The 26,101-nt window shown below is 41.2% G+C and overlaps 1 protein-coding gene across 4 annotated transcripts; it reads left to right on the top strand.

Annotated features, from left to right (window-relative positions):
- The first annotated feature begins 868 nt into the window (after nucleotides 1–868).
- On the top strand, nucleotides 869–25,538 carry TASOR (transcription activation suppressor). Of its 4 annotated transcripts, none has more exons than XM_021532760.2 (23): nucleotides 869–1,381; nucleotides 7,394–7,539; nucleotides 8,658–8,750; nucleotides 9,589–9,661; nucleotides 10,696–10,787; nucleotides 11,140–11,298; nucleotides 13,000–13,127; nucleotides 13,739–13,770; nucleotides 14,412–14,514; nucleotides 14,953–15,056; nucleotides 15,166–15,269; nucleotides 15,493–15,565; nucleotides 15,681–15,755; nucleotides 16,117–16,821; nucleotides 17,830–18,251; nucleotides 19,086–19,224; nucleotides 20,075–20,982; nucleotides 21,662–21,781; nucleotides 22,328–22,487; nucleotides 23,067–23,175; nucleotides 23,328–23,506; nucleotides 23,593–23,751; nucleotides 24,392–25,538. In XM_021532760.2, exons 1-23 carry the CDS (start codon nucleotides 994–996, stop codon nucleotides 24,952–24,954), a joined length of 5,034 nt encoding a protein of 1,677 aa, XP_021388435.2. In that variant the 5' UTR covers nucleotides 869–993; the 3' UTR covers nucleotides 24,955–25,538. The 4 variants fall into 4 exon arrangements, with proteins under 4 accessions (XP_021388435.2, XP_021388444.2, XP_021388425.2 ...); XM_021532769.2 differs by having other exon boundaries at nucleotides 16,114–16,821; nucleotides 20,198–20,982; XM_021532750.2 differs by having other exon boundaries at nucleotides 16,114–16,821.
- The last annotated feature ends 563 nt before the right edge of the window (nucleotides 25,539–26,101 follow it).

The following is a 26,101-nucleotide window of genomic DNA, read 5'->3' as shown; positions in this document are numbered from 1 at the left end:
CTTTGCAACTAGCAAAGAATCCTGCTGAAGTAAATCAAAATTTTCTTTTTTGCCTGCCCTTCATAACCATGAATGTATTTTTATTCTTCAAAGGTGAAATGCTGTCATTTTGTCCAATGTCTCAAAAAAACCATTTTAAATCTGTCAGTAAGAAGCATGTGCTGGCCTCAGTGTAGTGTATAAGAGTTGGGAGTTGGCAAAGAAGGCAGTGCCAGCCCTAAGCCGGAGCGTCCCTGGATCCGAAATGCCGGGGCGGGGGAGGTTCATGCCCAAGGGCGGCTTCGCTGCGGGGAGAGCCCGTTCCGAGCGCCGCGCCCCGGCCGCGGGGCGGGAGCAGCGGGTCCCGAGCGGGGCCGCTCGTCAGGAGCAGCGGGTCCCGGGCCCCAGCGGGGCCGCGGGGCGGGAGCAGCGGGTCCCGAGCGGGGCCGGTGGTCAGGAGCAGCGGGTCCCGGGGCCGGTGGTCAGGAGCAGCGGGTCCCGGGCCCCAGCGGGGCCGGTGGTCAGGAGCAGCGGGTCCCGAGCGGGGCCGCTCGTCAGGAGCAGCGGGTCCCGGGCCCCAGCGGGGCCGGTGGTCAGGAGCAGCGGGTCCCGGTCCCGAGCGGGGCCGGTCGTCAGGAGCAGCGGGTCCCGGTCCCGAGCGGGGCCGGTGGTCAGGAGCAGCGGGTCCCGGTCCCGAGCGGGGCCGCGGGGCGGGAGCGGCGGGTCCCGGGCCCGTCCCGCCCCATCGCGTGGGCACGGCCCACGCCCCGGCCGCGCCCCTATTTATAACGTGCGCCGCGAGCGGATTGGCTGGGCCGGGCTGGCCGCAGGCCCGCCCCCCGTGCCGCCGCCATGTTGTGTGGCGGGGCCGGGGCGGGGGCGGCCCGGGGGCTGCTGTGGGGCGGGCGGAGGGGGAGGCGAGGCGGCGCTGGCGCTGCTGGCGCTGGTCAGGGGCGCTGTGCTGGGAAGGAGAGAAGGCGCGGGCTGGCTGCCGGGCTCGCATCCCCGGAGGGAATGGCGGATGCCGTGATCCGCAGTGGCGGCGAGATGGAGCCGGAGCAGCATCAGCGGATGGAGAAGACCAGCGCGGGCGTCCTCGGAGCGGAGAGTAGCAGAGCGGGAGCCGCTGAGGACACTGCACAAAATGGCGGACGCTCTGAGAGCGGTAGCGCTGGGGAGGCGCTGCTGGTGGCTGCTGTTGCTGCAGAGGACAAGGTCCCCACAAACCTCAGCATCAGTAGCAGCAGCCAGCGCAGGAGCAGCATCTCGACGGCAAATGAACAGCAGCAGCAGCCGCCCAGCGCTGTGCTCGGGGGGCCGCCCCCTCTCCCTAAGCCCCCAGAAGACCAGCAGCCTGTTAGGAGGAACTTTCAGATCCCCAGGAAGAGCAGAGAAAAGAAAGGTTGTTCCTTCCCTTCCCCTCCCTTTTCTACCTCGCTCCCCTCTCCATCCGATTCAGCAGCAGCCCCGACGCCTCGCACGGCTGCCTGCAGACCCCGCGCTGTGGAGGAGGCTCTGCTGGCTCGCACCCGCGAGGCTGCTGAGGAGCCCATTTTAGTGCCAGGCTGGTCCATTGCATTCTTCCCCTACCCCTCCTCTTTTCTTTCTCACTTTTATTTTGTCACGAGGATGAAACAAAACCAAAAGCTCGGCTTGATTTTCAGACTTCTGCTTTAAAAGGAGGAGAAGCTGGATGTGGTCAGGGTGGGCTTGAGTTGATCTCAGCTCTGCTTCTGGAGGTGCATTGGCATGTGGAGAAGATGTTTCTTTGGGACACCGGCGTCAGCGAAGATGGTTCACTTTTTCTCTTCCCCGACCTCCTCCCTGCAGGAGAAGGGTGTAATCCTGCTTAGGATAGGTTAAACAAACAGAGTTGGCCTTCATTGATGATATGCAGAAGACTGTTCTTATCTGGTGGAAGTTCTTTGCAGGGAGAAAGGGAGCAGCCCACGTTCTCGGGCCTCGCTTTGGAAGCATTCTGCTTCAAAGGGTCCAGGGTTTGGGTTTTTTTTTTTTTTTTTTTCCTGAGTAACTCTTCCTCTAAAAACCTCTGGTATTTCTTGCTTTTCACAAGACCACTGGTTTCTGCTTAACTTTTTGTTAAGTGGAGTTGAAGACCTGTCTGATTTCCTCCCTGAAATTTATCTTAATTCTTGCCCTTTTGCAATATGGAATCAGTAACTTAGTCCAGATCACAAAAATACTTGTTTGAATAGGCTTCTCATTCTTCAGAGAAGAGAGTAACATCTTAACTTCTTGAAATGTTTTCTTCTGTAAGGAAGAGATGAAGGTAGGTTTATTTCATTATCCAGTCTTTCCAGTAATAGACTAATTCTTTTTGGCAGTAATGACCCCTTTTTCTTCCTGGTCTTTCCCATTGCCACCCCACTCTGTGGTGATATAAGTCTGGCAGATTCATTGTAAAAGGAGCTGGGTTGATGTGGAGAAAAAAAGTCTTTTATAATTCATCTGACAGAAAAATGCCTGGATGTAACATGGTGCCTCATGAACAACTGAAGTGGCTTGTGCGCCACACCCAACTGTGGTTACATTTGAATACCTTTAAATGTGTTTGGAAATGTTTAGTAGTTAACCAACGGTATTTGAAGCTCCTCTTTAGTATTTGGTTCCAATGTGAATAAAAACCTGCAAAATATCTTCTCAGGTCACCTAAATCGCCATTTGCCTATGCTGAGCCATCTGCAGTGTGCAAAACGTTTTGGATTGTGTAGTTCAAACCTGAGGCTTCTGTGGCCTCTAGGGTAGAAGAGGAAGCCATTCTTACCTTTCTTCAAAAACTGACTTGATAATGTCAAGGTCGTTTGACGCATTCGCACCTTTTTTCCTTTCAGCCTGCAGAAAGGCTCGAGGGTATTTTAATCATTCTGATGACTTAGAGCTTCCGAGCAGGCCGTGCTCCATTGCTCCATTCAGCCCACGGTGCTTGTGGGCTTACAGCTGCTGAGTGTTGTTCTCATGGCATGGACTGCCAAACGTGCAGTTTGAGGACAGCTAAATTGCTATTGGGATTTGTATTGTCATTTGAAAAATGCAATTCAGTCAGCTCTGGAACTGAACTGGAAGATCAGCACTGGATCATCTGATGCCCTAGTGGCGCTTACAGCATCCTTACTGCTAGTGCTTAAATACATCTTGTTAAATTGCAAAATGATCTGAATGACCCAGTCCCTCTCAAAAGAACTCTCTTGGCTTGATTCTAAAGCCCAGGATGAAGCAGTACATATGGACGCTTCCTCCATCATTCCTTGTCTTGGAATTGTCTTTATTCTGCTTTTTCAACCACCATGTCTTTCCTGGACATACCATCCTGAGAGATTGCTGCCTTGTTGTGAAGGCTTAGCTGCTATTTACAAAGGATGTACAGGATCATTTTGTCAGAGGTGTTTGAGTTGGTTTGGAGGTGGGTTTTTTGGCGGATTTCTAAATATTTTTAAACACCAGAATGTGTTTCAGGAACAATTCTTGGTAGTGAAGAAATTAAAAATTGAATCTGGGAAACACAAATGTAAGAGAAAATTTAAGCTTTAGCTTTCAAAATGCAAGAGAAATATCCTAGAAAATTTAAGGCTTTAGCTGCTTATTTATCTTCTTCAGAATTTATCTTCCCTCTTGGAGACTTAAGTAGTAGGGACTGAAATTACAACAGAAATCCTTTGTAATCTGAAGGAAAGATAGCTCTTAACTGTGATCAGTTTGCACGGAGAATACTTCTGATTTTCTCATTCTTTTTGCTGGCAGAGGAATTCAGGAAACGAAAGGTTGGCTGCAATATTATTTTTTTAAGGTGTGCTTGCATTTTTCTTCCTCCTTAGAAATTCTTTGGAGGTTTGTTTACTTGGTACACAGAGTTTAGCAATGGTGTTACGGTCTCTTGAGCAGCTTATCTGTCATTTGTCTTCAGGCTTGTCCTGGCCTCTTCTAATTCAGTTGTCTGATCTTCACAGGTTTCCAAGTTTGCTTGCTACTTGGAAAGTCCTTGATAGGATTAGGAAAGCAAATTTTAAGGATAAATCAATGTAAGAGCACTTTTAACTTGCTGAACTGTATGAGTGATCCCCTTACCTAAGGATAATTCCACTGCCCTCAGTGTCTTTAATGGGTTGCTTGTTGATTGAAGCTGGAATTTATTTGTGGAGTCTGTTAAAGCACCAAATGACTGCTGTTTCTGAGGCTGAGGAGAGGAAAAAAGTCTTGCTTTTACCCATGGAACTCTCTGCAATACTTGCATGAAGGTCTAGGTTGTCCCTTTTCTAATTCATCATTTTGCCTTGTCTTCTATCTTCTTATTTTCCCTTTCTTTGGTAGAGATGTGCATCTGCTGTTTACTACACGATATTTCTAGGTGGAGAACTCTGTCAGTCCCTGAACTTGGTAACTGTTTAGGCCTATTGAGAGCACAATACATATTGAGCTGAAAAAGTCCTAAAGGTAAAAATGTCACAGTTCATTAACACACCAGATTTTTTGTTTTAAACATTGAAGACTGAAAGAAACTGAGGCTTAAAAGGGTGCTTCTTAATGGAGCTTTTGTAGTAGGAGCACTTGTGTGTGAAGAATGTTAGCAGTCTGCCAACTTAGCTGATACGAAAATCATTAATTTAGTTATTTTCACTTCAAACCTAGTTCAGGATTACTCAAGGAGGATGGCTCTGCCTTCACATTCTGACTTAAAGCAACCAAACCCAGTAACTCCAATCTCAGTTTTCTGAAGCTGAAACATCAGGTGTGAAAGAAAAGTAGAGCCTCTCAGGCATGACATACATCCAAATATCCAGTCCCTATCCCTTGACTAGTACTTACTAGCTAAACTCAGTTTCCACCTAAAAGTAATTATATACAGTCCAGTGCCCTGGGTAGAAGCTGAACAAACCCAGTATTTATTCATTTATTTTTACCTGTGCCGAACAAGCCAGCAAACCCCTGAATAATTGACTTATGTATTATAAGGATGCTGCAGGTTAGTCATTACTTTAATTACTGTTTAATTAACACAGGGCAGTAAAGGTGCAAGGTGTCCCCATCAGCTGTGTACAAGAAGCCTGGAAGATACGTATTGTGCACATGGCTGGTCTTTGAAGTGATGGGAGACTGGGGATGAGCTCAGTAATTTCATGGTTTGCCTGGGAGCAGAGGCCTTGGTGATTGCTGTACAAGGTCTAGTTTAGTACTTCTCGGTTTCATTTTAGTTTTGTCTTTGTACTCCTTTGAAGTAAGGTACAGGTCCTGCTATGGTGACATTAACATTTTAGACCATCACTGTCCTTGAACACCACAGCTCATGTGATGAACTGAAAAGTATTGCCTGGCTACTCACCTCACTGGGGTAGTGTTTCATGTTTTGATTGAGAACATGAAGTCTGCAGTGCCTCAAGTTCTGGAAAGAAAAACTGCAACAATCTTAAAAAAATCTTATTTTCTGTTTTTTGTAATTTAATGATTAGGTGGGGCTTTTCCATTAATGTGTTGAGCATTAAGTGTATACTAGTTTATGCAGATTCTCCCTACCAGGATGCTAGGGGGACTTGCTGGTTTAAGGCAAGTCTGTCTCATCTCTCTCCCTGGAGCTTTCCACAGAGCAGAAAATGTTTGAACACAAATAGCATGGTTGATAATATTTGTGTGTATGACAGGATCTTAATTCATGTAATAATGTGCCTCTTCCTAGATTTGCATCTGGGACAGTAGGTGAGACATTATGTATGGCTTGTGGTGGCACTTTCTAGCTCACCCTGCAGTGCTTTTCACTTGTTTGTTTCTCCAGATGGAAGCAAGAGGCTCATTTTTACTGAGCTTGTCTCCTGGGGGAAGGAGGGAGAAGGGATAAGGTACAGTAAACACTGGTAAGAAAACAGGAAATCCTGTCAAGCAGCTGGCACAGATAACCTTCTCCTTAAATGGTCATTTTGAGGAGCTGGCAGTGCGTGAGCCCCAGATCTTTCTGACAGGGAGTTAGTGCTGGAGTGTCCAAGGGACGTTTGGGGCTGGGGTGGAACAGGGGGAGCTTTCCCAGGGCATGTACACCTGCAGCAGGCTTGTTTTCTATTCTATTAATAAGCATTTGTCTCTTCAGTACAAGAGCATTCAGTCCCAGTAATACTAAGTTGGGAATTCCATTCACTCTCAATTCTGTCTTCTCCTATACTGCTTTCAGCTTTTGAAGAATGAAGGTGTAGTTGCTAAGAAGGATGTTACATAAGTATGGTTTCTAAATTACTTTCATAACTCCTGCTCTAAAAAAATCACTTTCTCACTGTTGGTGGTGTTGGAGTCCTTGCTGGAGTTCAGTTTGCAGATGTGGTGTTGCCTTCTAAAGTGTGCAGCTTTTATTAAATAACACAGAGCAGTTTGATTTTCATTAGGAACATTTTTTTTTATATTGAGGTTTACGCAGTAAATCTTTTCTGCAAATGAGGGAAAGATTGCTGCCTAAATCTACTGCCATATTTTGTAAAGAAATTGGAGGATATACTCTGAAGATAGAATTAAATTTAATTTGTTGTTAGAGTAATGGTTGCTTTTTTGTTGTTTTTTGCCTTTGTTTTGTTGGGGTTTTTTTGTGAGATTAGTACTATTGTTGTTCCTAACTGTTCTAACTACAGTAAAAATCGTGCATTTTTGGTGTGTATTTTGGAAGTTACTCTGAGGATTAAAATCACTTCTTGTGTTGTGCTAGTTCAGTTTTTTTCCTAGCTACTACTCTCAAAATCTTCGCTGCCATCCTCTGCTGGCTCACTCCGGGGTTGCTCCTCTGATCAGTTTGTCACCTTGGCACCAAACACAGATAAGAAGCTCAGGGACATGACTGCTTCCCTGTGGGAACTGGGTAAAGGTTTGCCCAAGAGGGAATTTGTACAACAGCACACGAAGGACTTTCCTTTTAAAACAAGTCAAATAAGGGATAACATCATCAAGCATGAGCACAGGCATTGGGGTCCTGATATTTTTAATTATAGGAGCTTATTTGTCTTTAAATAGGATTGGGTTTCTTCATATTTAGCTTAATTGCCATAAACAAACAAACACAAAACCTCATCATAATTCTGAAGCAGGGCCAAGCTTTGAAACTCTTGTTGAGGTTTTTATTAGGACAATTTGTTCCTACTTCTTAATTAAAGGAGTTAATTAGTAAATTACAGTTCTGAAAGTTCTGAGAACTAGTAGCTGTTCAAGAGCAATATTAAAACACATTACTGTGATTTTTAAAAGATCATTCTAGGAAATTTTAAGATAAATTTTCTGAAGTACATATTTGCCAAGTATTCTAGGTGTTTTGTGTTTGATATTGAATCACAAACCATTTCTCTTCATGCATAAACTGCCAGTGAACTGGAAAATTTTTGGATGTTTTCACATATATGTAGGCATTAATTATTTTATTTCTTCTCTCTTACAGCACTTTTTCAGCCAGTACTTCCAGATTCTCGAGAATTTGAGGATATTGTAAAGATTCTACATTCTTCCTACTTGGATCAAAATTCAGTGTCCAATTTTAAATACAGGAGAGCCAGCTTAGTTCATAGTGAACTGTTGGAAAAGGAAGTGAGTATATTTGTGGCTTCAGTTTCTCAATAAGGTACCAGTCAAATGACAGTGCTGCTTCTCAATCTAGAGGAAGAGACCTGGGGATTATTTTCTGTTATGTAGTTGGTCTTTAATTGCAAACTCACATGCTTAATGTAAGCAGCTGTTGTTCTGGCAAGTTTATTACTACATAGTTTTAAACTCTTGCCTGCCAGATACTTCAAGAAGACTAAAAGAAAAATTGTATTTGGCACCTCTTAAGTCTGTGTGTTTTTAGCTTTCAAAAATTTTCTTAATTTTTTTAGGGTATTTAATAACCCAGAAAGATATTTTGATGTCTTCTTTACAGAGCTGATGTTTCCTTTGAAAATTAAGATTAAAATATGTGCCTGAAACAAGTTTCCATAATCTCTGTAGTTTCGTTGTTTTCCAAGAAGTACTTTAATTAAAGTTGATTAGTGATCTAGTAAGCAGAGCACCTTGGTTGAAGCCCTTCTGTTGTGCCTTATGTGGTGTCTTAAATCCAGCCTTGGCTTGCTCTCGTCACTCTTAAATGAAGTTTTCATTCCCAGTGCCAAAAAGCTTCACATATGAAGTAATTGAATATATAATTTGTTTGCTGTGATTATCATCTTGGAAGTTGTGGATGCTACAGTAAACTGAAGCATTTCCTGCTATTACATTAATTATTCATGGTTACAGCTGAGAAATATTGGTAAAAACCACTCAGCAGCAGTGAGGTGCAGCTGCAGAAATATTTGCACAGTGTAAGAGATCTGCCTCCTAAAAAGAGAAAAAGTCTTATTTCTGGAGTTTCAGAGATTATATGGAAGGCATTGGGCTGGATGGTTTTAGCCAGTTTGCTACAAAGATCAAATTAAAGTGTTACTGCACAGATTTGTTTGAGGAGTGTCTCTTAAAAAACCAAATACTTGGGCAGATTAAGCCAATTAGATTTCCCACAGATATAATGTTTTTGAAATCTAATTATAGCATCCAGTGATTTAATTTGGATTATCTTTTGATTATTTCTGTACATTTGGATCTGCTAACATAGATGGGGCCTTAAAACATTGACACTTGAGTGTGGCAGCAGCAGTGTGTGTACCTGTGTTGAGAACTTTGTGTATGAACAGTTCACAGAAAAGCGCAGAGAGCTGCGGTACGATGGGCGCCTGGAGATGGAGCTCTCGGAAAGTTACGCATTCCTCATGGTGGATCTGTGCCAGGTGAGGGGTGAGCCCTGCAGGGGAAGTACTTTCTTCAGCAGTTAGGAGGTTTTGGGGCTTTGGGTTTTTTTCAGAGTGGTTTTATTGACACAATCATAAAGTTACCTCTGCAAAATTCAGCACTGGAAGGTATAGAAGGATGGGAAGGGGATCTGTCACCATTTAAATCCCCTATTCCCTGATAATTAAGGTACTGCATTTACATGTCTCTGTATCTTCTCTGGTTTAGGCTATGTTTTATAAATAAAAGGATAGATTTTCTTGATGGCATGTGAGTTTTTATTTGGTTTTTGCTTTTTTTTTTTTTTTAATAAGGAGGAATATTTTGTGTTTTCATTGCATTTGGGTTTTGGTGGTTTTTTCTTCTTTTTTTTTTGCATCAACAAGGTAACCTGTAATATTAGAAAATGGACATTGATTAAAAGTATATGATCAAAGGAGACAGAGAAGACAAAGTGATGGACAGGTGATTTCTGTGCTTTGTCTGCTATCACAGAGTTGGGATATCTTAAGCAATTAAATCATTTGACAGGTTCTGTTTTAAATACTAAAATTTTCTATATTAAAGGCAAGTAATGATCATAAACAGCGTTTAAGGTATAGGGAGGCTGTGTTTTTTAAGATACAGGTGAATCTATGTAACTGTTCCATATCAGAATACTACTTGCACGGTTTAATAGTTTTACAGAGAATTCAGACTAGTCTTGTCTTTGTTTGTAAGGGTTGGGGTTTTGTTTAAATCTATTTAAATTCTGTAATTGTAATTTCTCACTGTTTGTTCTGTTCATATCCTGGCTATCCTAACAGATTTGCTTACAAAACTGTCTGTTCTCTTTAGATTCGGAGCATATGTGAAAAGGGACTGCAGGTTGGCCACTCCAAAATCACAGTTCTTGGCAGCCCTTCCATGGGTAACTATCTTTTGATTAGAAGTGTTGGTTATTCAGTAGCAGTTGGCAGATAATGTGGTGCAGTTGTGTGAACTTTCAGTCCTTTTTTCTATCACTGACTGCAACAATATCACAGCAAGATGTTTTTAGCAAAGGAAATAGCCATCAGAACATTATTTCATAGCTGTGTTTTGGAGTAGTTCAGTTAAATTCCCTTTCCAAAGGGAACACCTAATTCTCTTTTGGCTTTAAGTCAATCCAATATTCCATGTCTTTCCAGTAAACCTGGGGGGCCAAAGAGCTAATGCAGTGTGTGGCTGGCTGCTTCTGTGTTTGTTTGTAGGTGTGTGCATTCAGAGATACCTCATGGACACAGTAGCTCAGCTCAGTTTTGATGTAGATAGAAATAAAATTCTTGAATCCACAAATCCAAGAAGAACGTAGATAAATTGGAGACTCCGAAGAGTCACAAAGTGTTAAAGAATTTTGAGAGTTCAAGACAGTAAGTTCCTTTTGCAAAGCTTTTCAAAGAGAAAATTAGGAACTAATTTTGTCATCCTGTGTAAGATGAACATGGTACAGAGGTATCATGAATATTGAAAGCAGACAATATGAATGAATATAGACATGAATATAGACTGAAAGCAGAAATAGGTGTGAGGTGGAGAAGAACAAATCTTTATGAGCAGATGATTTTTTATTGTTTAGCTGGTAAAGGGTCTGGGGCAATTTGCTCAAGCAATTAAGTACAGACATGGAATGAGAGGAACCTAAGCCAAATGGATGCTTTTCAGAGTATCTGAATTCAGTTACAGTTCTTTGACCTGAGGTAGTCAGCCAGACCAACAAATGACGGTGTGTGTTTGAGGCTGTAAAATCATGAAATAAGTAAGTATGGAGAAGCACAAAATTAGTTTACCTTTGCACTTGAGTCAATTGTATCTTCATTCTTTTGTGTGCATTGAGCTTTAATCCCATGTAATGCTTTTTAGACTTCTAATAATGTCTTAACTTTCAACATAATGTATTTTGGTTTATTTTTATACTCTTCTCAGGTGTATATATCTCCAAGTATGCTGATTTGTTGCAGCCTAATCCACTAGAATTTGGAGCAACTGGAGATGTGATTGTTTTTAAAATAATAAAGGTAATTTTATCTTGCTGTACTTGAAGGATTACATTGCTTACTGGTAATACACAGGTGGCTTTAACCTAACTTACTTTTAATAGTGCAGTAATCTCTGTATAGAGGAACTAGACCTCTACTAGATTTAAAAACTAGTATTGATAATATTAAGCTTAAATAAAGCATAATAAATTTGCAGAAGGCAAAAATATGTTGTTTTTTTTTTTTGAAAGTATGAAAATAATGTACTTCCAGAAGTGGCTTTCTTAATGGTTTGTTTTATTTTCTCTGTTCTTAGATTATTTGGTACTTGAAGCAATTTGTCAGTTTCCAGGAAAAAGCTCATGCTGACCATTCTTCTGCTTTATTACAGGGAAAAATGAAAAGCATATATGACCACATTGGTATGAAAGCAATGGAATCAACTGTCAAAAGTGTGTTGGATCCCACCCCAAAGCACGAGTGTCATGTTTCAAAGAATGCAGCTAAGGTCAACTCCTTGTTCGCTTACCGAGCCTACGAACTTACTCAGGTAAGGCTGAGCCTGTGTTACCTTCGTACATAAAATCTTCATTAAGAGAACTTCTGAAATGATGGAGAGAAAATCACTGAAGATAAAACAAACCCTGAGCTTCCCTGTGAAGCTGCAGCTGGGTGTGTGGAGCAGTTCACAGGTGCCTGCATTAGAAATCCCAGGACAGCATGGCAGCCTCTCCTGTTGCCATTGTGTGATCCTGAACCTCAGGTGTGTCAGAGTCAAGAGCATTCCTCTGGCTGCCCTGGGTGACTCGAGCCCCTGGCAAAGAGCTCAGGAACCTTGGCAGCAAATGAAAAACAGCTGTGGATTCCATTTTAGCCCAGTGGAGAGGCTGCCGACCGTATATGAGGAGTTACAAGCAAAATGGGTTTGAATGATGTAATAAAGAAATTGACACAGGGTGGAAAAGTAGCATTTTGGGATTTTTTAGAATGAAATTCAGAGGTACAAGATGGAGGAATCTGGGCGTGCCATAGCTGCTTCTTCCTTCTCCTTGTCCTCAATGTCTCGGTGTGATAGTGACACTTTTCTATTGGTTTAGGATAGGAACACCTTGTCCAACGTAGATTTTAGGCATTGGTACAGGCATTGTAAACATGGTACACGTAATTTTGGGTATATAATGTGGGAGCCGCCTGGGGCGGGAAGGAGACTGCCATGGCTTCTGTGCTAGCCAGACCTCGGCAGGTCAGACAAACTATTCTAGATAAGGGAAAATAAACAACCTTGAAAACTCGGCCTCACGCATTCCAGACTTCTTCTTCAGCGGCCGGGCTGGGGAAAAAGGACTTGCACACTGCTGGGGTCTTGCCAAGTGACCCCCACACAGGTGAAGATCTCTCTCAGGCTGGGGTGGAGGTGGCATAGGAAATAACTGGGCAATGTACATGGGTCTGGAATGGAGGCTGAAAGAGAGGACTTGGTGTGGGGAGTTTGAAGTGTAAAAGTACAGCTGGTTTATGGTCATTAAGTGGGACTCCTAAAAAGCAAAATGTTGGCTAGGAGAGAATAGCATTTTTCTTTCTTTTTTTTTTTTTTTTTTTTTTCCCTTTCTTTCTTATTCCCCTTTCAAGATTCTAAGGTTTGGAGATGATGAGGGGAGACAGAATGAAATCAGTTCTAAGCATTTATGTTCCTCCAGTTGTTCTATCTCTTACTGTAGCAATCTGTTGCAGCCAGATTATTCCACCAAGTCTGCAGATTTCAGGATCCTTGCTTGAAAGCATTCGCTTCAGTTAATAACTTCTTTTGTCTTCTGTAAATCACTGGGCTGGACACTGAATCAGATGGCTAAAAAATGAATGTACTTTTTCATTTCGTTTTGCAAATGTGCCAAAATTAACATTTTTTATTGGTGATTGACCTAAGGATACACTCCAAAACTCACTGCAATATTCACTTTCCCTCTGATTTTTTTTGTTTTTTATTAGTTAATCCCTTCTCTCACCAAAAATACTTTCAAGTAAATGTTGCATTTCAGTAATGTTTTAATTCTTGATTCACTCCTGAAGGTGCTGTCCATATCTAAGTGGTCAATGAAGGAGGGAGAAGATAAAAAAACTACCTTAATTTATTGTATTCTCTAGTACAAATGAGAGGAGCATTTAAAAACTTCTTTATTTAAAATACCAGCACTTAAAGAAATTAAGGACTCCTCCAGGCTTCTGATTTAACATTGTCTCTTCTTTTTCCCAGTTCTACTTTTATGAATACAGCTTTGATGAGATCAGGCGAAGACCAAGACACGTTTGTCCTTACGCTGTTGTTTCATTTACTTATAAAGGTGACATGGTACAAGGACCAAAATCTGTGCCTCCATCAAGGTAAGCTAGGAAATGAGTTGTGGAAAATCTGCATGTAGCATGAAGAATTTATAGGTCTTGGCAGTAGCTGAGAATTGATTTAAATGAACAGTGCTGAAGTGAATGAATGTGTCACAGGGACTTAGTATAATAAATACTTCTAATGCAAGGCAAGAATTGTACAACTCTTCCCACCTGCTTGCCTTTTGCCTGGGTGGAATCCACAAAAAATGTGCGGTTTTACCTAACTGAGGAAATTTGTGGACATAAAAACATTCACAGCATTAACTTGCTTGGTACTCTAAAATAATATTCTGTATATTTTGTCTCTGAACCCTTCACTGGTGTCTGCTTGTGGAGAGAATATGTAGGTGACCAGTTGATCACAGATCCACTGTGATACCTGTGCTGATAGGAAGATGTCCAGGTGTGGAGACTGTACTATGAAATGTTAAAGCAGCTATCAAGGTATCTAAAATACTACAAGATGCTGCAGCAGTGATAGATTGAGGTTAGAGAGGGAATCACCAGTCTTCCTATTTTGTTAAACTGATAAACTATTCTTAATGTAAAATTCAGTGGTCAGATTCTCTGTTCCAGCCTAGTCATTCTGTCTCTCTTCTCTTGTTTAGAGCAAACACCTTCCATGCAGATAGAAGTACAGGTAAGAATGAATTCCAGTTTTTGGTTTTATGATACAGACAGGGAAGGATTTGATGTTTTTCCCCCATAGTTTTATGTTTGACCAGTTTAGTTACGCTGTGTATACCTGAATTTTATCCTGAGCCATGCTGGTTGCTGATACTAAATGATCAAACAGACACCTTAATGTGTATCTTCTTTTATCACAATGAACCACAAGTGAACAAAATCAAGTCTTTTTTTCCTCCTTTCTTACTTAGAGTGTAGTAAGAACTGATCTTCAGTTCCTGAATCTCCTGTTCAATGACACTTCAAATAATATCATTCTCTGTCATGCTTTGTTTTGAACCTCATTCAAGCAAAGTTAATATGTGTGAAAGTGGTTGACAGTTAAGGTAAGGAAAGAGGATATAATTCCTCAGCTATTAGAAGGGTGTGCTTATACTGACAGGTGTAGGTAACAGACCTGCCTCCTTTACTCTGCTCAGAGCAGATCAAAACATAACAGGGTTGATAACATCCTTTCTGTTGCCTTTTAACATTATCATCTGATATTAATATGAAATTTTCCCTCTACTGATTTTGGAGATTCAGCAGCCTCTTCTTTTAATCACAGCTGGCAAGTGGTTTCACTTAGTCTTCCTTTCTCCCATCTTAACTTAGAGAAACCTAATGTTACCTTGTGGAGGGGACAGCTTTGGATTAAAGGCAAACTTGTGTGTCACGTTTCCCTAAAATCAACACAACCTTTCCTTCCATGCAAGCTGTGAGTATTGCCATTTAGACAGTAAGTTTAAAATACTGCTCTATTAAAACTCTTTTGAGTAGAGACTGGTGAGTTTTGGGTATATTCAGATGAAAATATAAAATACTAAGTGCCTTAAATATGTCAAACAAGACTCGAGTCATGTGTATCCAGAATTTTCTTGAGTTCAGGCATACAACTGTCAGCATCTCTTTGTTGTTTGGTGTTTTGTGTTGTTTGTGGGTTTGTTGGTTTTTTTTTTCCATTCAAGTGACACACACTCTACAGGAATAAACACCCCTGGCTCATGAGATAGTCCAAAGAAATTATTCTTAAGGGCATGTATTTACTGGTTCTTATTTTATCAGTGAGCGTATATATATATATATATATATAATATAGAAGGTAAAAAAAGTGGTCTTTATTTTTTTTTAATCTCCCCCCACCCTTATTCTCCAGTCCTGAGAAGCTTGAGGTTGAAAAAGTTGCAAGCATTGATCAGCTGAAGAAAAAAATTTCACCAGCATTGTTCTTAAAAGAAACTTACCAAGAAAGAAAAGAAGGTAAATGGTTCTTCTTTCATTTATTTAAATGCAGAATTTTAAAGTTTTCTGAATTACAATTTTGTTTCTTTTTTCCTTACATTCTCTTTCTCCCCTTGTGTCTTGTCAGTGTGGAGGAATGGCCTGTTCTGTAGCCTGTATGAAGTTGTGGAGAAGTCCCGTTCTGGGAATCACTTAGAGGGTTTACTTCAAAAACTAGAGAAAGAGAATCTTGTGAGTGCAACAGATTTGACTATTCCTATTTTTAAAAATAATTTTACTAGTTAGTAGTTTCAGGCATACTACAAGATCCACAATCTCACTGGAATTCCTTAGCTGGCATAGTCTTAAGTACCAGGGCACTTCTCTGCCAAGACAGAATTATCTTACAGTCAAGAGGAGTATTCATAGTGAGCAAATGTCTTTGAAGCAGTTTGCTCTTTTTGCTTGAAAACAGGTCCTTGTGAAGCCACTTGTGGACAGAGGATTTCTTTTTCTTCTTTCTCCTTGGCAAATGATGTCCCCTTATGGTAAGTATACTCTGGGCTTGTGTTTGAGTTGTGTTTGTTGTTTCAGTTTTTGAGTACTAGATTGACTTTTGGTGGTCCTTTCCTTTTTAACTGTTTTTATTTTTTTGTGTTCTAGACCACCAGAGTGGACGGTCCCGTGTGCTTCATGCATTGTTTCTGTTTCCAGAGTCTAGAGATGTAATTAACTCAGGTGGGTTTGTTCACTGTTGTGTGCAGGTTTATTCAAACAGAGGTGATAGTTTCTTGAGGATTTTGTAGTATTCAGTCAGTGTGTGAACTAAGATAACAGTTTGCGTTGGTTATGGCCATGGTGTTGGTGTTTAGAAATATTTGTTTCTTTACAAAAGCAAATATCGTACATTGTAGGTTCATTTGTTCATATTTGAGAAAGTGAAACTTGTTGAAATTTCTTGAGTTAGCATCTCTGGCTTCTGAATTACTTCTTCATGGTCATTCCAAACTGTGTTTCACCCAGCATTGCTAACTACATCATTTATTTATAGCTTCATGGTTTGATTTTAATTGTGGATTCCCTTTTCTACTTTTAGCAGCACAAAAAAGCATTCCATATGGAACACAGAAAAATTCAACTACTGAGAAAAAGGAAATAGTTCGAGAATTCACCAAGTTGATTCAGTCTCTGCATTTTGCTTTAATCCAGTGCCGCAGACACAGTGATATAGATTTCAATGCTGTTGTGGAAAAGTACATCCATGAGTACTTTAAAAGACTCTACAATGGCCCTGGAAGAGGTAGAGAATTTACAGTTCGTGAATACTCAGCACATCTGGATGACAAAACAGCTCTGCACCCTGCCCCAAAAAACAAAGGTCACATTAGCAGTTGCTTGCAGAACTATATTTTCAGTTGTGAGGCCTATCAGTTCCCTGTTTCCAGAGCTAAGGAGCTGCTGGATAGAAATCGAAAGCCTCAGCACTTCAGTCCCATCTCCGATTATGAAGCTACAGAAGACTACTCTGACTTTGCCAAGGCAAAATGCAGGAAAAGAATCCATCCCAGATATGAAGCCACTGCTGTCAAAAAAAAACTGCCTCCTTTTGGTGACTATGATACTGAAAGACTCAAGGATCTTATTAACTTGATCCAGTGTAGGAAGAAAAATGTCGGCGGAGATTCTGATTCTGAAGACCCCAGAATTAGAAGTGGTCTGAAAAGAAAGCTGGAAAAACAATCTGAAAATTTGCAGAAATATCTAAAAATGAGTGACTCTTCAGAGAATATTTTTCAGTACAAAGGTAAGAAAGTCTTTGGTTAGAGTTCTTCTTTATCCATTGTTATTCAGAGCATGTTTAAGATTTATAGATTGAATATATTTTTACATGCTGTAGCAATTTAATGCATGATGGTTCATTTAAACATTGGTCTGAGATCTGTCAATAGAGATAAAGTTTATTTTTTGCAGATTTCCTCTTTCTAGGAGACAAGGGGAATTTTCCTGGAAGTTGCTTTTGTTTAGTCTTTTTGGAAAGCAGACTTTCAAAGAGTTTATTTGCCTGTGGAGCTGTCCAAAGACTTTTTAATACAGAACACTCAGCAGACTTGATATTGTCTTTTGTAGAGTTTGACTTTGCTGTAATATTTGTGTCCAATATCCTATTTCATACCTAAGGGAAAAAGCATAGTTCAGTTTTGAACTAGCCAGTAATGTGTATAGTGAGACAAAGGAAACAACCTAATAAAATTAAATAATTCTACACATGAAATTATCTACATCCAAACCTCGGAGAAGTATCACAGATACCTTCTGCTTTAAGGTCTGCCAAAAATACTCTTTGATTTCTGTTTCCCTGACCATTTTCTCAAGGCAGTTATAGAAGCCTCCTGCAGAAGGGGGAAATGGGAGCAGGGTGACACAAAGACGAGGGATTTCCATCAAGCACCAGTCTCGTGTATGTGAGTCACTGGAAGATGAAGTGACTGATCTTAGTTGTCCTTAGTTGTTCTCTTGATGGGGACAAAAATACTGACTGGCATGTAGGGATGAAGGAGGCAAAGGATGGACTTCATGGTTTGGGATTCCTGCTTGGAATTCTGTGAACCTTCAAGTCTTTTGACATTGATTATTAATGTAGACTGTGTGATGAAAGCATGTCTACATTGTTGTTAAAATGTGTGTGTACATACAAACTGATGCTAAAGATTGCGACCGTGGGTACGTGGTAGATCTTGGTGGGGGGATCTAGTTTTGGTTTTTTTGAAGACTGAGTAATGGATTCCTTTTCCTCTCCTCACCTTCTTCTAAGGGGGCAGAACCTTGGATTCACCACACTCTGTGTTCTCAACGAATTCTGACCATGGTGGCCACGAGGGTGACTTCAGGCAGGCGGATGTGTCCGACGCCGACATCGAAGCGCTGCTGGAGAAACTGGCCTCTTCTGGCCCCCAGGAGCAGGCGGTGGCACAGTATGTCACTCAGCACTTAGCACTAGGCACTGAGGAAATTGAAGAGTGTGTGAGACAAAAATACGGCTATGAATCCATTGCAGCTCAGGACAGAGATGATCATGAGCTTCCTAACACTGCCCGGGCTGACAGTGTTGCCTTCAAGGACCCGCAGAGCCCAGCCATGCTGGAAACTGATGTGCTGTGCTTGCCCTGCCCCATCGATGTTGGTCTGCAGCTCCCACCCAACGAAGCACCCCTTGAGCACACACTACATTTACAAGTAAGTGAAACTGCCAGGGTGCTGACAGTGAAAGTACTATTTTCATAAATATGAGACTGAATGAAAAAAAAATTCTATTTTCTTACAGAGGCAAACACAGATATGTACTAACTCTTCCGTGAAGCTTTTCTGTTTGGTAGGAACATAGAAATTTTCTTCACTCTTAAGTGTGTTCATGGTTCTTTATATCAATTCCTTCTGTAATAAAAAAGGAACAGAGTTGAAGAATTGAGCATTTCACCGCATGCTCAGCTCTTTTCATGTGCCTTCTTGGTGCGGTGCTGTATATGAGTTCCTTTGTGTTCAGGGATCACAGTGTCCCACCTCCTTACCTACAAGAGTGTTCCATTATCTCTGTTACTAGTACTTTCACACAAAGCCCAGTTTCTAAGTCATAGAGCAGGGATGAGTTTGTCCTACCTGTAATCTCCATGCTGTTTTGCTTCTACCCATCTGGAATGTAAGATGAAATTAACTTCCTTCCTACTATTTGTAGGCAGTGCCTCAGCAATGCCAACATCTCATGGCTTTAGTCAGGTATCAAGACAACAGCCTGGAAAAGAGTGAGGGAGCAGCCAGTTCTGCCCTCCCTTGCTCTTTGGCACCCCCAGCTTCCATACTGTAAGGCCAGTGCTCAGGACTGCCTTAGTGAGGAGAGACCAGAGAAGTACCTCATGGAAACCTTTCCAAATTTGACTGGATTAGATTGATGGCAGAATTGCCAGTGTGCCGGTGAGCTCAGTTCTTTCTGTCAACTGCTCAGAATGCAAAAACTTAATAGTGAGCAAAACCGAAAGAAATTGTTTCGAGATGAGCATTTTGTTTGCTTTTTAGGAAAGAAGCACTGAGAGTACCTTTGAAGACTGCAGTCCCTGTCCTAGTACACCTACAGAACATGGCTATCTCAGGCAACATCCCTGCTCCAATAATCTAGGGGAAGTCGGAATGCACTGGAAACTTATCCCAATTACAGGTAAGATGGACTTTAGCTCCTCTGTTCCTACAAATAATAAATGAAAACATATTCTAAAGGTTTGTATCTGGATTAATAGATCCATTCTTGGATCACATGTTGGTACACAAGCAGATCTATAGCCTGTGCAGTTGTTTCTTGTATTTGATTAATACAGCAATCTGCTGGATGAATACACATACTGGTGGAGAATATTGGTTTGGCCTCATATTAACACAAATTAGAAATGTGAATGCTTTAAAAACAAACAAAATTATAGTTTTGAATATGGTGGTGAAGAAGCTGAGCTGGGCTTATGAGGGTCTTTCAGCACTCCTGGCATCACCACTGAAGCTGTGTCAGTAATCAGTCAGACTGATACCCTTCCCTTTCAAAAAAAAAAACTTGTTTTCACAATTGCAGGATCAGGAGCAGCTTGCAGTCCAACTCCACAAGGTCATTTGTGTCTGAGCTTTTTAAAAGTGAGGATTTTAACCTAGTAGCAAATGAAAATCCTTGAATCATATGTTGCTCTGCTTGATTTCTAATTTAATTTTTAATTTCTAATGGAGTTCCTCAATAAGCACAACTCCTGTTGTGCTTATTCTGCATTATCTCTGGGAAAATGACTTGTATTCTGCTTTTTCAGCAGACTTGGACTGTGCTGTTTTACTGTCGTAGGAGCTGTTAAATGTACTGTGCTTCTGTACCTCAGTAGACTGTAACACTTGAGTATTGGGATTTAAGTTGGTTGGTGGGGAAGGCATAACAATAATGCCATTTTCAGGCTGGGATTTGGAGGTTTTGGTGTATCAGCTATGTGTGACTTTCAAACACGAGATGATGGTGATGACGAACTCTTCTTCTGTAGGTCTGAAATCACCAGAAGAGCCACTGGAATACTTGCCACCAACGGATGCACTTCCTAATGACCCCCGGGTAGTAAATAGACAGAGAAATTCTGATTATCAATTGCCATGCTCTCCATTTTCAGACACACAGAAGGGGACAGCAGAAGATGGACATTTCACAGGACAAGTGGAGAAACCTGAAGATCAGTATGAACTAACAGATCAACCTTTTACAGCTAAGCATTCCATTAGTGCAGTAATAGAGACAACATTATTAGAAGAATATAAGCTCTTTGCAAAAAAGATTCAAGAAATTTTGCAGCAAAAAAACATTCCTTATGTCAGTGAGATGTCCACACCAGTCCTTTCAGCCCAGGAGAGGATAATGAGACTTTCTGAACACATCTGTTTGCAGGCATCAGAGATTTCTGTCCAAGAATATATAGAGAGCCTGAGTGAGAAGCTGAACAGTGTCATTTTGGCTTCTTCGTGCATGAAGCAGACTCCCCCAGTTGATTCTAGGCCTGGAGCACTGGAGGTGGTGAGCAGCACTGCCCCTGGGCCTGTGCCTGACACGCTGGCCGTGTGTGGGGACAGTGACACGGCGCCAGTCCCAGAGCCACTGTGCAATGACCCGGGGGAAGAGCTGCCTTCAGCAAGCCTACCCCTAGGGAAGGAGAAAAAGGCTCATGGGAATGCTAAACCAGAGGATCAGACTTCTTCTGGTGATCTCGTGGAACTACCAGAAAAGACTCAGAAGTCCCCCGAGAACTTAAATGTTTCAATTCAACCAGCTTCCGATTTCATAAGCCAGTTAAAACCTGAATTATTTACCAGTTTGGTCAAAATCATGGCACGCGTACAGAAAAGCACTCTCAAATTTTATATTCATGAAGAGGAAGAAAGTGTTCTCTGCAGAGAAATCAAGGTAAAGCTGTTTCAGTTCAGCCTCTCTAGTGTCAGAACAGAGTGTCTTTCAAATCCACTTGTATGAAACTGGACTCACTTTCACTGTGAAAGTGAGTGTGAAAATAGGCTGTCCTGTCCCATTTCTTCACTGAGCTTTGTGGTAGTCTTTCTTATATTTAGCTTTTACGTAAGGCTTTTTCTTTGAGCTGGAAAACAGAACAGGCTGTAGCTTGGTCCTTTCTGAAGATCCTGCCAGGGGGTGGGCTTACAGAAAAAAGGTGATAAGGGAAGAAATGTGATAGAACTACCGTTTTAGAAAGAATTTATGAAAAGTCACTCTGTGTGCCTTTGGGGTTTTTTCTCTTCCCCTCTAATTAATAGTAGAGAGAACTTTGAGAAATCACTGTGCTTCTGTACTTAAATGTGTAAGATGAAACTTGTAAACTTCTGGCTTTCCTTGAAAACTGGGGTAGTTTGATACTGTCAGTTGGTTGTTTGTGTGTGATTTGAGAGGAATGACTGACTTGCTGAAACAGCTGCTCTGTGTTGCTGCATCCCTGATTAATTTATGGGAGAGATAAAGCAGCCAGTCCCTCTGGGATTCAGTGAAGTGGAAAACCACCTTGGTGTCATCTGGGCATTGTTTTTACCAAACTACCTATTGAATTTTTTCTTGTCTCCTCTTTCTGTGGTGGCAGGAATATCTTAGAAAGTTAGGGAACACAGAGTGCCATCCAGAGGAGTTCCTTAAAAGAGATAATTTGGATAAACTGTTGATCATTATCCAAAATGAAGACATTGCCAACCTCATCCATAAGGTATGTGCCACGTAAGTAACCGTGTGCTGCAGAAAGCTGTTGTCAATAGTGAGAGGAGCTCCTTTGGAGCAAGGCTGCTTTTCTAACAGCACAGCAGCACAGCATTTAACAGTACCTGTGTTTAACTGCTGTTTGAAGAAACAGAATGGCTGTAGTAAAGATGGTCTTGTTGCAATATTTACTCATAACTTCTTCCAGCACCATGCACGTGCTAATGCATATTTATTGCTAGAAGTTGTAAAGCTGTGCAGGGGCCTGAGTAGTTCTGCTTCTGTGATGCTCTAACACTAGGTGAAGGCAGCTTTCAGATGACCTGAGCTATTCCTGACAGCTTAAGATCCAGTACTGGGCAGAAAGTAAAATTATTCCAGGTGCTCAATGTCCATTTACCTTATTCCTGTAATGCTCCAGAGAGAGCACCTCCCTAGGCAAGAGAAGAAACAGTAATTTTTTGAAAATGTGTTTTGAAGTAGGTCGGAGAGTTCTGTAATTCCTTTTCCTGTGTGACCCGTGGTTACACCTCTGATTTCAAATGTTTTTCAACAGATCCCTAGCCTGGTGACTCTGAAGAGGCTCTCCTGTGTCAGCTTTGCAGGAGTCGATAGTTTGGATGATGTGAAAAATCGCACTTATAATGAGCTGTTTGTGTCTGGGGGTTTTGTTGTGTCAGATGAGTCTGTCCTTAACCCAGAGTCCATCACTCCAGGTAGGTGTGATCCTTCTGGAAGCTTCAGAACTAAAATCCTGACATTTCAGTACGTGAGAGGTCCCGTACTCACCACAGTGAAGGATCAGGTCTTCCAATTTTTGTGATGTTCTTTGAGAATTTCAGCTAATTCAGCAGTCTCTTTCTCAGCCCAGTGGCGTTCTTGAACACATGAACAGGGAGATCTTGTCTTCAGTTTGTATTACATTGTAGTTATGTCTGTGGAGCCTTTTATTCTTACTACTCCATCCAAAAATATGCTATATATACTTTTTCTTCATTTGAAATTGAATAGTTAATGAAATTACAACTTTTTGAAATATTTTAGCAAGGCAGAGTGTGTATACTGAGGTCAGCTTTTAAATACCACTGCTGGGCACCTCAGGTACAGAAAGTCAGCTCAGTTTTATCATACTGCTGTTGGCCAGTCTGACTGGAAGAAAACTTGGAGTGGCTGCTGTTTGTAATTGTATGACTGTACTGTGATGAAAACAGGAAACAGCTTTTTGTATATGCTGAAGCAGTATTTTCAGTCTACATACCACAAAATTTAACTTTTATTCAATATCTCTATAACAGATAAACTAAAACAATTCCTGAAATTTCTGGAGGATCTCAATACCCCAGATGGGAAATGGCAATGGAAAGTCCACTGCAAAATACAAAAAAAACTGAAAGAGATGGGGAGGTAAGTAAGGTTCTACAATATCAGCTGTTAAAATGCTTCAGCTTTCATTATGCCATCCAAAACACTTAAATAGAACTTAATCTTATGTTTGTCTTTTGGTATTTAGACTGACCTAAAATTGTTTCTAATTGTGAGCTTTCCACCCACTGCAGGATAAATGCCAATGCCCTGAACTTGCTCACCCTTCTGAACACCTATCAAAAGAAGTACTTGGTTGAGATTATGTCTTACCATAACTGTGATTCTCAAAATCGAAATGCTCCAGAACTTGAGTGTCTCATCAGGCTTCAGGCTCAAAACATACAACAGAGACATGTTGTCTTCCTAACAGGTAAACCCCACATTTGTGAATACCTCTCCCCCTTTTTTGATAATAGATGCTAAATATTAATACAAACTCTTCTTCTATGTATTTAGAAAAGAATCTGAAAACTCTCTCAAGTTACGTTGACAATGGCATAGTGGTTGCTGCTGTTGATGACTTTATGCGTAACTTTAAAAGCCTCATTGGGTTTCACAACTCTGTTACTGAGCAGAACCACCTTCCTCCCTGCAGTGCTGGCCAAAGACAATCAGGTGAGGTCAAAGACACTTAAACTTCCCTTTCTAAACTGCTTGTGTGGGGTAGAAGTGCTGGGACAGTGTGCCTTGACTCTGGTCAACAGCCACTGCAGCTGGCAAGGAAAACCCAACTCTCAAGCTACTCTTGTTCTGTTTGAAATGGGGGAAAAGCACTGGGGATGGAGCACCAGAGACCTTAAATACAGAAGTACAGGCTACCATGGTATTTGAGGCACTAGACTGGGCATCTGTTTTCAGGAGAAGGATAAACTTGTCTCTACCTGCTTTATCTACAGAGTAGATAACCTGTACTGAGATGTCAGTAATTGTACTCCTTTAATTGTCTGATCAAATACTCACCTGCTGTGTAACTTTAGATGCTGTTTTGACATTGTCCCCTTTGGAGCTGGGAGTTGGGATTTCCCAGCACTAAATATGAGCACGGTGTGCAGAAGCTTTTAGCACCGAGTAACTGGACACTCCCACAGAGGGTTAAGTGTGTGTGTTGAGTAAGTGAACACGAGTGGCAGAAGACCAAGACTTAAAGTGCTGTTGGACTGGCAGACCTGAAGTGTAACACTGTGAGTAGTGTATGGCCTTTTTAACCAAAGTTTATATTTCAATAGAATAGAACTTTCTCTCTCTTTTAATGTAGTTCTTGTAGAAAAGGATGAAAAGGAGGAGGAGGACATGTCTCTGGATTCAGGGGATGAATTGTCAGAAATAGAAATCTGCAGTGGTGCCTCTAAGTATGATACTCATGTGGAAGCTTTGCAGACAGAGGCCAAGGGCCCACATGGAGTAGATGCTAAAGAAAGCTGCTTATCAGTTACCGAGTTACCTCCTGAAGCACAAACTGCCCTTGGGGAAAAGATTTACAAAACTGACTTGGAAGAGAAGCAGCCAATTACTACAGTTTCTACAACATGCTCTGCTGAAGGAGAAAAACACAATGCAGTTGAACAAACTCCTTTCAGTAACTTCCAGGTTTATAGCAGACAATTAAACATGTCCCATCAATTCAGCCACTTTAATGTCCTCACTCATCAGACTTTTCTGGGAACAACATACCAGATTTCTCCTGTAAATCAAAACCAAGACGGGAGCAATTATTTTCTATCTGCCTACCATCAGAGCATGGATACAGAGAAGTCATTGTCACCTGGTGGCTGGGATAGCTGCTGTGATTCTTCCAGGCCATATTCAGAACAGAAATGAACTCTTAAGGCTCTTTTTCTAAGTTGCTGTGGACTTCTCTGTTTCTAAAATGTTGGATTAACGATTTCTATTTTATTCTGGAACAAAATGTTTCTTGTTATCTCAAATGTTTTCATGTTCTATTTAAATCCTTGATGGCCTGTCCCTGTTGGAACCATCTGAAAATTTAAATAAACACATATATATTTTTAACGTTTACTGTACTTGAATTATCTTGTTTGTTGGCACTTTTAAGTTTCTACATTTGTATTTGACCTGTTACCTGAACTTCAGTTGGAGGTCTGTTTAATGTAAAGCTGAATGTATGCCTAAAATATGTGAAAGATCCAGTTGGTTTTTTTTCTTAACCACAAGAGTATCCAAGTCATGTTTCTTTACATAAATATTAAAATTAATGTATTTATTTGACATGGACACAAATTTTGTATGATGTTTTTACATAGCTCTAAGGCAATGTACTTATTTTCATGACTATATACTGGATTTTGGCTAAATACCTCAATTAGAATAACTGTAACCCATGGTGCAGTTCCATTACAAAAAAATCAAATAAACTCTTAATGCACAAGGGACTTGCTAACACATTGCTTTGTCTGTGGTTTTTACATTGTTTGCAAAGTGCTTGAGGAACAGCCAAGCTTGGTTTCATGCACAGCAATTATCTGTGTGTCTCACTGGGTGCTCCAGCAGCGTCTTCCCAGCTTTTATCTGGCCACTGGGATTACTGTAATGAGAGAAGGACAAACCTGGGTTTAACGACTGTGGGAATTCAGCTTGCATCAGAAAAACCTTAATCCTCTCCCATTTCAGTTTAAAGATTCCTGGGGCTTCAGTCTTTTTTTTGTTTGTTTGTTTGTTTAGCTTTGTTTATTTGTTTTGTGAACTAGCACTGGGGTAAGAACCGCTTTACCTGTTTCTTAATCCTGTCTTTTAAATTTAAACATCTGCTGAGTTACCAACCTTTTCCCCCCCTGCTCAGGGATTCTCTTGTTTTGTTCTGCCTCAGGCTTCCAAAGGCAGCAGCCCCAGGGAGCAGCTGTGGAGTTGCTGCACGGCTCACTTTGCTGAGACTCCTGGCTTTTAGTGCTCCTCTTCAGGCTCTCCAAAGTCCTGTGTTTGGGGGACTTCCTCTCTGTAATTTGATTTC

Source organism: Lonchura striata, chromosome 12, assembly GCF_046129695.1.
Source record: "Lonchura striata isolate bLonStr1 chromosome 12, bLonStr1.mat, whole genome shotgun sequence".
Classification (NCBI taxonomy): Eukaryota; Metazoa; Chordata; class Aves; order Passeriformes; family Estrildidae; genus Lonchura; species Lonchura striata.
Note: the sequence above shows the minus strand (reverse complement) of the source record. Positions and strands in the feature narration are given on the sequence as shown.